General features: G+C 38.9%; 1 protein-coding gene across 2 annotated transcripts; it reads left to right on the top strand.

Annotated features, from left to right (window-relative positions):
* Positions 1 to 63: 63 nt before the first annotated feature.
* Positions 64 to 11,584, top strand: LOC128021214 (PAX3- and PAX7-binding protein 1-like). Of its 2 annotated transcripts, XM_052608253.1 has the most exons (19): positions 64 to 468; positions 941 to 1,069; positions 1,608 to 1,781; positions 2,020 to 2,238; positions 2,476 to 2,576; positions 2,925 to 2,942; positions 3,286 to 3,509; positions 3,778 to 3,967; positions 5,586 to 5,709; positions 6,346 to 6,448; positions 8,155 to 8,270; positions 8,366 to 8,565; positions 8,689 to 8,839; positions 8,924 to 9,045; positions 9,428 to 9,504; positions 9,649 to 9,715; positions 9,864 to 10,010; positions 10,129 to 10,283; positions 10,824 to 11,584. In XM_052608253.1, exons 1-19 carry the CDS (start codon positions 192 to 194, stop codon positions 10,939 to 10,941), a joined length of 2,712 nt encoding a protein of 903 aa, XP_052464213.1. In that variant the 5' UTR covers positions 64 to 191; the 3' UTR covers positions 10,942 to 11,584. The 2 variants fall into 2 exon arrangements, with proteins under 2 accessions (XP_052464213.1, XP_052464214.1); XM_052608254.1 differs by lacking the exon at positions 2,925 to 2,942.
* The last annotated feature ends 1,273 nt before the right edge of the window (positions 11,585 to 12,857 follow it).

Raw genomic sequence — 12,857 nt, 5'->3', positions numbered from 1 at the left:
TTGACACCTCAGTCCTGTAGATGGCGGTAATAAAATTTGTTTGCGAACCGCCAAATAAAAACCACAGAAGAAGAAGAGGAACACGTTTCCGCCAAAGGCAAAATGGTGGACTTGTTATCATCGCTGGCGCCCTGCATAAATCTAAATATCAGTCTGTACTAACTCTCCCAGAGGCGTTGCACTACATCACCATGTTTAAGAAAGCCAAGAGGTGCAATTTCAGACGGAGGAATGACTCAGAAAATGAGGAGAGAGAGGAGGAGCATCAGTCCGGCGGGCCCGGGGCTGAAGATTCGGTGAGCCCGAGTGAGTCCACCAGCACAGGTGCCGCTCCTGGAGCAAACGCGCTGAACAGTCACGGAAACGGGGTTCAGGCCGGTGCTGTCAAGTCCAACAGAGAGAAAAAGAGAAAGAAGGAGAACCGAGAGGAGCCGAAAGCGAGTCTGCTGAGCTTCCACGATGATGAAGGTGCCTAATGAGCTGCCATTGAAGACATAAATAAGAATATAAGTTAGATATGGAAACGTACACTTACACCAACTATACTTTAAGAGTTTCTCAATGTATTTCCCTAATTATTGCAGTCTACTGAAATTGAAAACCGTTTGTGTCATTAAAGTCACTTCTCTGGAAAACACGAGCTACTTGGCATATTATATTAGGCAGTAATAGTGACCAATTAGCACGCTGCATATATTTTAATATAGCAAATGATTGGCTAAACACCAGTATCATAAAATTACTGTGATAAGGGAGAATAGGAATGTCAACGGTCATGGCAAATATGGAAATACTAGTGTTTTAAAACTGCTTTAAAAAAAAAAAAAGGTAAAAACACCCAGTAATCTTAATAAAGAAAAGTTCATGTAAATTCTTTGGCCAGAATGTGTGTAAAAAAAACAACAACAGCAACTCCCACAGATAATTTCTTTATTATTAGATGAGGCTGAAATGTTCCGTGTGAAGAAATCCAACCACAGCAAGAAGATTGTCAAGCTGCTGAAGAAAGAATATAAGGAGGATTTGGAAAAGACCGGCAGTACCACGCAGGAACCAAACACACGCATAGGTACAACACTTTTGTTGTTGTTGTTTTTTATTCTTTCTTCATGATATCATTCATGTTCATAGATCAGAGTCAGGGGACTGCTTTCTTTCTTTAGGAAAACATATTTAGTACATTTTTATAAAATAAAAAAAATAGGGGTGCACAATAAATTTCAAAATCTCAGTTAACAACGGCTCTGTGCTGTAACAGCTGCTCTATGTGAAATCACACACCTGATGGAATTTACCGCTGATCAGAGAACCGGCTTTAAGGACGAGATGCGCAATTAATTATCAACCGATATTTATCGTGCACCCCTAAAATGCAGATTACTTGAGTTTTACTATGAAAATACTATCTCAGTTTTTCTTTTTCAAAATAGTTGCATTCAATGTGTTCAACTTTTCAACCTTTTACAGCGTATGACCCCATTTGTTCAAGTTTTTTTTAGGTCCTCAAAGTATTAAAGACCCTCAGAAACATATAGCAAGGTAAAGATTACGAAGTAAGTTTGTATTATCGCTCACCGTCTTTTTTTTTTTTTTTTTTTTTGGTCCAGGCGGACCTGCTCGGAATCTATCAATTAAAGAGGAGCCCTTGGAGGCCAGCAGTGAACATGGAGAAGAAGAAATGGAGGTGGACAGCACTGAGGAACAGGAGGATGAGGGCGAGCAAAGGCCTTCGGGTGGAGCGTTTAGCCAAACTCTGTCGGCTCTCAGCTCACTTAGACCAGGTGAGAGCTCCCATCATCCCAGACAAAAGTGTGTCACAGTCACCGGACCAGCAGCAGCAGCAGCATTAGGCTGTTTTTGCTTTTCAAATGCTTCGAGAAGAGTCATACAGGGCTCGGACCTGCTTCTGGGTATTGTGGTTAAACATTGAATGCTGTTAAACACTCCATTTGATCAAATTCTTGTGAAAGTGATATGCCATTGTGTTTACACAACAATAATTGTTGTACGTTACAACAGGCGAGATCCCCGACGCGGCCTTCATTCATGCTGCTCGTAAACGGAGGCAGATGGCTCGAGAGCTCGGGGGTGAGCCTCCGCTGGTCGAAAATGACGTTACAAACAAGCGCCTCGCTCGTGAAGATGAGAACGGCGGCAGTGACGACGAAGACGAGAAGAGAATCGTCTTCAGTGGAGTCAAGATAAAGACTCAGAGGCAGAAAATAGCTGAGGAGATAGGTCAGTTTATGAGCTCAGAGCTAGTCATCTGAAGCTGAGTTCAAGGAATCCCCGATCACACGCTCTCTGGACGGGTTGTCCTTGTAATAAATGGCATGTCACATTGAATAAATCACACAAAAAGGACTGAATTCCTATGAATAGGACTTTTGTGAGAAATCAAATACTGGAAAAGATGTGCTGTGAACCTAAATCTGACCATATTGTTTGTTTTCAAATTTGTGTGTTGTGGTTCAGGTATTGAATGCAGTGACGATGAAGCTCTAGATAATGGGCAGGATGAGGAAGTGAGTCGCTGGGAGCAGGAGCAGATCAGGAAGGGCATTAGCATCCCGCAGGTGGGTCAGTTTTGTCAGTATTGTGCTTGAGTGTTGTGCAGTATTGTGTGCGTATACAAGTTGTCACAATAACCACATTTCAGCTATGTATGTTAGGCTTTTTTCCCTTTTAAAACTCCTGTATATTTTATATCGTCAATGAGTATTTCAATACAACAGTTCAAATGTGATATGACAAATTCCTTAAATACTTATTGTGTACATTAACAAATTGAAACTATGGCATGTAGAATTCAAGTTAAGAAGTTAAGATCTGTGAATATTTTTGACTATTTTTGTCAGTATCGTTTAATAACAGTAACACAATAGATGGTAATCTCTCTTGTGTCTCTCTTTTTGTCTATACAGTATACACACACATTTGGGGTCAGTAATACATATTTATTTTACATAAATATACATTTATTCAGCAATGATGCATTGTTGATCAAAACTGACATTTATAATGTTACAAAAGATCTCTATTTGAAATAAAAATGATGTTCTTTTGAACACAAAAATATTAAACAGGAAAATTGTTTCCAACATAGTCATAAGAAACAAATTAACATTAGAGTGATTTCTGGAGGATCGTGTGACAAATGCAGCTTTGAAATAACATGAATAAATTACTTTTAAAAAATATTGAAATAGAAAACAGTAAATAGTGTTTTTGATTAAAATCTGACACTCTGATCCTTTTAATGTCATATCCTTTTTTATGTTTTAGGTCCAAACCACCCAGTCTGAGGACCCAACTATGTATTACCAAGGCAGTTATGATGCACAGCCGTATGGAGCGTCCTATGCCATGCCCTTTAGCTACGCCGCTGCCACAGTTGGAGCAGACAACAGCAAGCCTCTGAAAGCAGAGCCCTCGGTTCCCTATCCCATTCCCTCTTGTGACCTGACCCCTATAACCACAGATCTGGTAAAGAAACGTCTCAAAGACAGGTACGGTCTGAACCGCCATTGTAAACCCTCAAAATGCAAGTTGGAGTTTCCTAAGATTTTGAATGTACCACACTGATGCTGGTTATTCCTGGCTATAGTGGTGTTTCAACTCTGTTAAGCTGATTTGCAGATAGTAAAATCTGCAATTGTTTTAGAGGCTCCATTGCTCTTATTAGACCAGACCATCTTCATCAGGACATGTGCGACCCTAGTGACTTCCCCATACATCACTGATAATAAACCTTTCTTTGATTCCCCTGTGTGCCAGGCTGAGCTTCATGCGTCAGGGGCACGATTCCAATGCCCGGCGCTTTGAGCAGATCCAGGAGGAGCTGGAGGCCTCCAAAAAGAGCATCCAGCTCCTGGAGGGCTCCTCACAGGAGGCTGCAGACAAATATAGATTCTTGCAAGAAATGCGAGGGTATGTTGGAGACTTGCTTGAGTGTTTCAGTGAAAAGGTAAGAATGAATGCATTTGCTTTTAATGTTGCTGCTGCTTTTTTTTTTACTGACTTGTATTTTTGTTAGTTTTTTTGTTTGTCTGTTTGTTGTTGTTTTTATCTTGGCACTGTATATCTTTGTGATTTATTTTGAAATGTATTGAATGTTGCTTGGTTCAGCATTGTGTGCTTAGTTCGACTTTAGTTTAAAAAAAAAAATAATTAACTTAGTTTATGATCATCTTTTATAAAAAACTTCAGCAGTGCACCAGGTCACATTTTTAGCAGTTTATGGATTATATTGTAAACTTCCATCTTTTTTTTCCCACAGTAAGATGCATTAACTTAAAATATGTTTCCATAATTGTTTTCAGCTGTAAAGAGAGACTATATACATAAATCATGGTGTCTTTGATGGGGCATGGAGAACAGATCCTCAAAAGTGTTATTAGTTGGGCAAAAAATCATTATATACTAATTTATCTAAGAACTAGTCACTTTATTTAGAAAGTCATAGGTCACCCCTCCCTTTTTGTGTGAGGCTTCCAGTTTGTTTAACTGCTAGGTAGCTAACAAGTTGAACCATTTTTAAAAATATTAAAGTAATAAGTGGTCAAAAAGGTAAACCTTTATCACGCCAGTGGACTAAACTGCCATTTAAAGCCTTTACATTTTTTTATTCTTTAGGTTATCATTTGACTTAGCTTAATTATTACATTAGCTTAAAGATAGTTTGTCCTAAGTACATGTTAATATCAAAAGTAATTTGTGGTACATGTCTTGGAAAACTGCAACAAAATTCCATTCATTTTCTCCATGTGGGAACTGTTTTGTCTGTATCTGTTTATTACATCAGCGGTTCTCAATTCCAGTCCTCGTGCCCCACGGCTCTGCACATATTGTATGTCTCTTTGTTAACACACCTGATTCAGATAATCAACTCCGTGCATGTACTGTGTCCCGACTGACATGGTCTCTAAACAGTGTTTACTGCTCCCTACTCCCTGAGCAGGGGAAATCTGTTGAAGTTTACTTCATTTCGGCACATTCATTCACGGATTTGCATTGCACAACTTCAGTCTGCAAATGGACAAGTGACATCATATACCTCTGTAAATCAATAAAATTTTAATTCATGCTTTGCACACTTCAATGCACTTTGAATGGAACATATACCTTTGCTTTAAACTGGAATCATGGCGGAATATCCTGTGATGGCCACTTCGCAGGGCACTTATGTTCGAATAGAACAACATCTGAAGCAATAAGAGAAACATAAAATGTGCAGAGCAGTGGGGCACGAGGACTGGATTTGAGAAGCGCTGCATTAAATGAATGTCAAAAATATCCAACAATGGCTATCCGGAAGTCCTTCACAGTAGTTTCAAACTACTCAAGCCATTTATTTTTTATTTTTGGCTTATAATATGGTAAATAACACAAAAGTATTAACACAGGGGAAGACGATTTTGATTCAGCTCTAATGGGCTTTCTGTCCTCATTGAATATGGGTAAATTTGGTCTGGTTCTGCTGCTTTCTCTCTCCCATGCCACAGCAGAACACACTGAACCCCTCGTCGTGGTCGCTGGCCACTTGTCTTCAGTTCAGCTGTCACAAAAATCATCATATCTTTCAGGTGCCTGTTATTCTGGAGCTAGAGGTCGCCATGCACCAGTTACTTCGGCAGCGGGCGTCCCGTCTCGTCCAGAGAAGACAGGATGATATTAAAGATGAATCGTCGGAGTTTTCCAGCCTTTCAAGTCAGTCCATCTTGAAGGTTTTTATTTGAATGGCCTCATTGTTTTTTTTCTTTCTGTTCTGTTATATAGTTGTAATTAATTGCACATCAGTAATACACAAAGAGACTGTCCTGTGGGTGCATGTATGTATGTGTGTGTGATTGAGACAAGTAAAAGTGTATGTTGCTTTCTGATGGTGAAAGCTCACTGGCTTCTAATTGGTCAGTGTGTACACTGAAACATTGCTAAGATGCTGAGCAGGTGAGTGTTTTGGAGGAGAGTTTCAATCTCACCCCAGTAGAATTGAGCAGGTAGATCAAAACCAGCTTCTATTTGTAAATTAATCCTGATGATGTCAGAAAAAAAGGAGAAACAACTTAAAGGGATAGTTCTCTCAAAAAAAAAGAAAAAAAAATCTGTAATGTGCTCACCCTCACATAATTCCATCATTCTATGAAATGGGTGTTCTTTAAGAACTGTGCATGGAATACTTGGTTTTTTTTTTATATATGTTGTATTGAAATTTGTGGACTAATGCATTAACATCTATGCTGTATTAATGAGTAGGTTATGACTATCTAATCTGTCAGTATAGGCTGTAACAGAGTTGATGAGCTGAGCTTTACTGTGAGTTAATATTATTTTTTTCTGTTTCAGATAAGGCTGTTATGGCACCTAATTTGGACTCATTCGGTAGAGATCGCACATCCTATCAGGAGCTGGCCAAGCAAAGGAGGATAGCTGAAAGAGAAGCCAGACGGTATACTGTCACTTATATGTGTGTGTGTGTGTGTGTGTGGAGATCAATATAACAGGACAGCCTACAGTTTTATAAATTTCGAGGTCACTGCTTAGTCCTATTTGAAGTTAACCTAACAGGATTAGAAGGGCCATCTTTTAGGCATGTTTCATGAATTAATTGTATTCTGAAGCACAGTATAAAAAAACTAAATGATACCGAAAACAAATGGCAGCATTCCTCTAATTTTCACTGAGATTGCACAATGGCAGGCCACTCTAAGGTGACTGAAACCCTTCAACAGCAGGTTTTCCAAATGAAAGCCAAAGAGATGACCCTTTCAGCCACTGCAAGAGAAGCTGGTCATTCCAAATCTGTGATTTCTAAAATATTGCAGCTTTATAATGACACTAATTCATTCAAGTCCCCCCAAAAGTCTGGGCGTCCACATAAGAGAAATGCTCAAGAAGACTTCAACACTTCTGCTGGAATTGCTCGCCAATTGAACGCTGAACATGGTAAGGATCTGTTTAAGAGAAGTCGGACTGAAAACACACGTCCGCTCTCATCAGCAGAAAGAATCAAAGGCTAGGCTCACCTTTGCTGAGGAGCATGTTGTGTGGAGAGATAACTGGTCCAAAGTTCACTTTAGTGATGAGAGCAAGTTTAATTTCTTTGGGTCAGATGGGAAACATTATGTTCAGGGTCAAACAAGGGAAAGACTGAACCCTGAGTGTGTAAAGAAGTCAGTGAAAGGTGGAGGAGGAATCATCATGGTTTTTTAGCAGCAGGAGTTGGGCCTCTTATACAGTTACATGGCAGGGAGAATAAAAATGTATCAGAACCTTCTTCAGCAACATGCGGTGCCTTCCCTGCAACCATCTCCCAATCAGTCTGTAGTTTTCCCACTGCAAAATGGATAAAGCAGTTACTCAACGTGGAAAACATTGAAATAATGAAATAATGGGCCAAGAGTCCTGATCTATACCCAACTGAAAATGCTAAGAAACCCACTACAGTCACAGATCAATGGAAGAGAGTGGAAGAAGAGACATCCAAAGCGAGGCCTCTACACTTCTTGCTAGTTTCTGACAGCTGTAACTCTTCAAAAATTTAGTTGAAGTCTTCTTTCGTGCTACAGTGGTTACTGTTCTCTAATTTTAATCACTGTGTTTTCCACAAAAAATATAGTTGTGTTTTTTTTTGTTGTTGAAATGCTTTGGTTATTTGGTCAAACATGTTAGTAGAACAGTGTTAGTTTCCCACAGCTAATATTCCTTCACATTTTGAGTGATGGAGATTAGCAATATTTCAGTGAAAGTCAAGTATTTATGGATTGTTCTCTAATTTTGATCTCCACTGTGTGTGGTGTGTGTGTGTCATATAATTGCATATGCCAAAGCATGTAATCCTCAATATAAATATTTAAAACAATATATAGAAATTCGCTTTGTACTGTAACTTGTAATGGCAAAACATTTTTGGAAAAGAGCAGCAAGATGGTAGGTACACTTTCAGCTTTCTCTTGTTTATCGATAAAGTACATTTAATACTTTTAATAATGGCTACTTTTGCTTATAGAGTAATGTGAAACATATGCCTTTTTACTATTTGCTTGTTAAATAGCGAGTGCTTCTAAATTAGCTTGAATAAGAAATTCAAAAGCCAGATCTACTACTCTAAGCAGAGTTTCTGGGGTATAATTCAGTTTTGACACCCCTGAACAGAACTCGTCGCAGACAAGCTCGAGAGCAGAACGGCAAGAGAGCCGAGCATAAGGAGGGGCTGTCCAGTGATGATGAAGAGACATCCACTGACATCACCAGCTTCAGCTCAGAAAGAGGTGACCAACTCGACTCACAGCACATCCAGATCAGCTTTTGCTGGTTAGTTTTCATTCTTCTCTCAATTAACAATTCATCATTTTTTGATTTCCAGATCGCATTTTAAATGAGTCTAAGATGGTTTTTGAGGATGTGGCGGAGGAATTCCACTCACTGGACAGCATAAAGTCTCACTTTGAGACCTGGAGGAAGCTGTATTTTACATGCTATAGAGATGCCTACATCGGACTCTGTCTGCCCAAACTCTTCAACCCTCTTATTCGACTACAGCTCATCTCATGGTCTCCACTGGAGGTACAGAGAACCCCCCCCCCACCCCCCACTCACACATTTTTATGAACTGCTTTGCGTCGCCTAAACATTTTGATCTTAAAGTGCCTACTGCCTAAATGATCACATTTGTATCTATCTGTATAGGTGGAGTGTCCCAACTTTGAGTACATGCTGTGGTTTGAGTCTTTGCTTTTCTATGGCTGTGGGGATCAGAGCGGCCTGAAGAAAGAGGAAGACGTAGATAACAGCCTGCTTCCTGCAATCGTGGAAAGAGTGCTGCTTCCCAAGCTGGCAGGTCAGTCTATCCCATCATTATGGTCCAGTTCTTTCTTTCAGAACAGCATCTTAAACCCAAATTGCATTTTGTTCACCCCCTCAGTGCTGATGGATCAGGTGTGGGATCCGCTCTCCAGGAGTCAGACGTCCAGACTGGTCACGTTCATGCAGAAGCTAATTAAAGGCTATCCGACTGTGCTGCATGGCGACAACCGCAACACACAAGTCAGTGAATGGATGGGACTGCAATGCATTAATGCCACAAGACTAAGATATAATATTGGAGGATAAAGAGTGACAACTGTTATAAAGATCTCTACATTACGAGCTTTCAGAATTCTATATTACTGCACCAAATTGCACATTTTTGTACTTTTGAATACAATTGAGGTATGAGCTCTTTTTTCTCCAGTGTTAATCTATATGTGCCATAAAAGCCTGAGTTATCAAATATGACACTCAGCAAGAATGTGTATTATACTTATTATATTTTTTCTAAAGGCTCAAATAAATTTCCTTTTAAAATTGTATTATTTCATTTACAGGGTTAAATTGTTTCATTAAGAGAAATCTGATTTCTCAAGGCAAGAATGTGTCTGTTTTTCAGGAGCTTCTGAGGACCATAGTCATGCGAATTCGACGGACTCTTGACGATGACATTTTCTTGCCTCTGTTTCCAAAAAAGTGAGTGTAAAAGCCGAAACACTCCTGTTGTGTCACTGTTTGTACATGTTGTTCTTAGTTCACATCGTCTAGTTTCGAATGTGACTAAATGTTTTGTAAACCAGTGTGTAATGATGGGTAATTTTTGTTTTTTTACCCTGACAGTGTAATGGAGAACAAGAACTCTGGTCCTTACCTCTTTTCCCAGAGACAGTTTTGGTCTTGTTTAAAGGTATGGCTAGTCATGCTTAAACATTCTAACGACTTTCTGCTGTCGTTTGAATCAGTTAATCTTAGTTGAACCTTTTATTTTTTTAAATATTTAATGTTTCAACTATTGTTCATGCATATTCCAAACTGAATCTCTTTCTTCTGTTCAGTTATTTGGGAATATCTTAATATGGGACGGGATCCTGTCTCCGTCAGTGCTGAAGGAGCTTGCCATGGACAGCACACTAAACCGCTACATTCTCTCAGCCCTGCAGACCACAGACGTCAGCGAGGAACACATGGAGAAGTGTCGCAGGGTATGACTTGTCTCCACATTTTCTGGTGGAGTTAGGAATTAATATTCATCAAAACACAGTGTTTCCAAATGATGTCCTTCAACTCAAGACACTGCATTGCTCTCACTGCTGCCCTCAGGTGGTGGAGTGCTTTCCTGTGCAGTGGTTCAGCAGCCTGAAAGGACAGCAGACTCTTCCTCAGCTGGAGAACTTCTGCAGATATTTGAAACATCTGGCCAGCAGTCTTTATCGCAGCTGCGTGGCTGGATCAGATGTGGAGAAGAGGAACGTGAGGTAAAGCAGTTTCTAATGTCCTTGAGTTAACATCTCAACCTTACTGTAGATGACACACAAAGATATGACAGATATAAACATAGCTCTCTCTCTCTCTCTCTCTCTCTCTCTCTCTCTCTTTCTATATATATATATATATATATATATATATATATATATATATATATATATATATATATATATATATATATATATATATATATATGCTCAAAAATACAGTAAAACAGTACATATATTGAAATATTTTTATTTAAAATAATTATTTTTTTATTCTAATATATTTTGAAAATGTTATTTATCCCTATGATGGTAAAGCTTAATTTACGGCATTAAAAAAGTTTTAACATTAATTTTGAAAATCTAAATGATTAAAGTCTTACTGACATTTAACATTTTAGTCTTAGCATATGTATGTTCACATGCTTCATTGTTTCAATGTAGAATTAAAATGTAACATGCAGGTATTTTAATGGCTTTGCGATGTAAGCATCATCCCATTTTTTTTATTTTTATTAATGCAATTATTGTTTCTCTCCATAGGGAACACATAAAGGAAGTGGTTAGGCTTCTTGGACGGCTCAATGCTTTAGACCATGTTATTGCGGTTGCATCAGAACACGGAATTAAAGATATAAAGACTCTCCTCGAGAACAAATGAAAGGAAAAGCAATGGGACGCATGCCTCCCTGACCGTTTTTGGATGAACCACACCATGTAAATACTGTGAATATTGTACATTTTTTGTGTGGCTGAAGACTTTCCTTTGGGCACACATAAGTGGAATCTAGTGAAGTTTCTCCTTCAAGACAGTTGAAATTCAGTGTGTTTGAAGTGCACTCTGCTGTGTTTAGACTTTTGTAACCTCTTTCCTGAGGAGAGGTCACCCCTTTTTTACGTGTTTTTTTTTTTTTTTATGGATTGAGTCTCTTAATGGATCTTTTAAACTGTCTATCACTGCAGTATGATTACCTGCAAGAAAATACTACTCAACTCACGCATGGGTTTGGTGCTCTTTCCCTTCCACAAAGGCCGCACTAAAGCTGATCTCTGAGAGCAGGATACATAATGCATCTTGTAAACATGCGAAAAATATTTATGCACAGCCATGGGTTGAATTGATCCTGTATCTGTGCCCATCTTAAAACAGAGTTTTGCTCATGTGCCAACCTCAGCCCTAATTAAATGAACATGACATGCTGGCAAACAAAACAATGTGCTACAGTAACACATGTACTTATTTTTTGTTGTTGTTTTCCTGGAGCTTGTAATGTTTTATTTGCTTAAATAAAGAGTTAATAATATTTAGGATAAATTCCTTCTTTTATACACAATGGGGTTAAAAAGTATATTGGAAATTTGGGATTTAAAGTGCAGGCTAGTTCAGGAGCGTGTGTGTGTGTGTATATGTATGATTTCTTCAAAACTAGTTCACAAATTTTTTTTTTTTTTTTAACTTATTCCTCTTAATTGCAACTTTATTGTAATTATGACTTAATATCTCACAATCTGACTTTTTCAAAATTCCTTTGTAATTACACTATTAGTAGTGCTCATAGATGTAAAGATTTGAGGATACGATTGTTTTTACATGCAGTTGAGAGTTTGAATATAAAACGCTTCATGTCAACTAACTATGCTTTAACTTGAGGTAGAAATAGATATAATAGATATATTTATATATATATATATATACACTCAGATTCTATAGAAGGGTTTGTTTAAATCCAAGCCAGAGAGCACAGTAGAATGTTAGTTTAGATTTCATGAACATGTAACTGTTTGTCATTATCTGCTATTGTCTTTCCCCTAGTGGTTCCCTTTCTAGGAAACTTGCACTGTGTGCTCTAGTGGACACTATAAGGACTGCCACCAGCGGGACCGGTGTCTGATGCACGTGTGAAACAACTCCAATCCTACTGACCTACATGGCCCGTGACGTCACAGGCACATGCCCGGAAATAAAAAGTGGCACCTTTAGAACATGTTACACACTTTTGTTGTCTTCAGGAACTGTCTGTTTGTTCAGCGTGTGTGATCATCATCCTGGTGAATCGAGCAGCATTTTAGGGAATGTGTGCCTATGTGTTTGATTTTTAAAATTCGAGGGCACATTCTGATGTTCAGTGCAACGTGCTTATTGTGATGAGTTACAATGTAAAGTATCTGCTCATGCTCGTTTCTGTTCCAGAGAGGGTGTAGGACAAAGTGTTTGTCTCTCGTGGCTCGGCCACGGCACAATTTATCTCAGTTTATTGTGATCACTTTGATTGCAGGATCTGCTTATCCTCTCTTAACAGGTTGCCTTATGCTGCGGATAGAGTTTGTGTTATGACGATGAAGTGTGAGAACTGAGTCGTTTTAGCCCCAATCTTCCAAGATCACCGGGTGGAGCTATATTCAGCTTGGCTGTGCCTCTTTAATATGCATATTATTGTGTGTGTTAGATTAGCCTTCCGGACTTCTTTTGACATCCATCAAGGTGGTGGTCTATGAGTTCAGGAAGGCATGGGTGTGGTGGGCGGCTTTCAGGAGGTTCATTCTTAGCCAGTTGTTCTTTTTGTGAGTTAAGGTCAG

Source organism: Carassius gibelio, chromosome A10 (genome assembly GCF_023724105.1).
Source record: "Carassius gibelio isolate Cgi1373 ecotype wild population from Czech Republic chromosome A10, carGib1.2-hapl.c, whole genome shotgun sequence".
NCBI classification, from domain to species: domain Eukaryota; kingdom Metazoa; phylum Chordata; class Actinopteri; order Cypriniformes; family Cyprinidae; genus Carassius; species Carassius gibelio.
Note: the sequence above shows the minus strand (reverse complement) of the source record. Positions and strands in the feature narration are given on the sequence as shown.

What these genes read in the sequence shown, in the direction of transcription:
- LOC128021214 (XM_052608253.1), top strand. Translation starts at nt 192, where the DNA reads ATGTTTAAGAAAGCCAAGAGGTGCAATTTCAGACGGAGGAATGACTCA. An exon ending in GAAAATAGCTGAGGAGATAG is followed by an intron (nt 2,239 to 2,475) that starts GTCAGTTTATGA and finishes GTTGTGGTTCAG; the next exon opens with GTATTGAATGCAGTGACGAT. An exon ending in GCTGAAAGAGAAGCCAGACG is followed by an intron (nt 6,449 to 8,154) that starts GTATACTGTCAC and finishes ACCCCTGAACAG; the next exon opens with AACTCGTCGCAGACAAGCTC.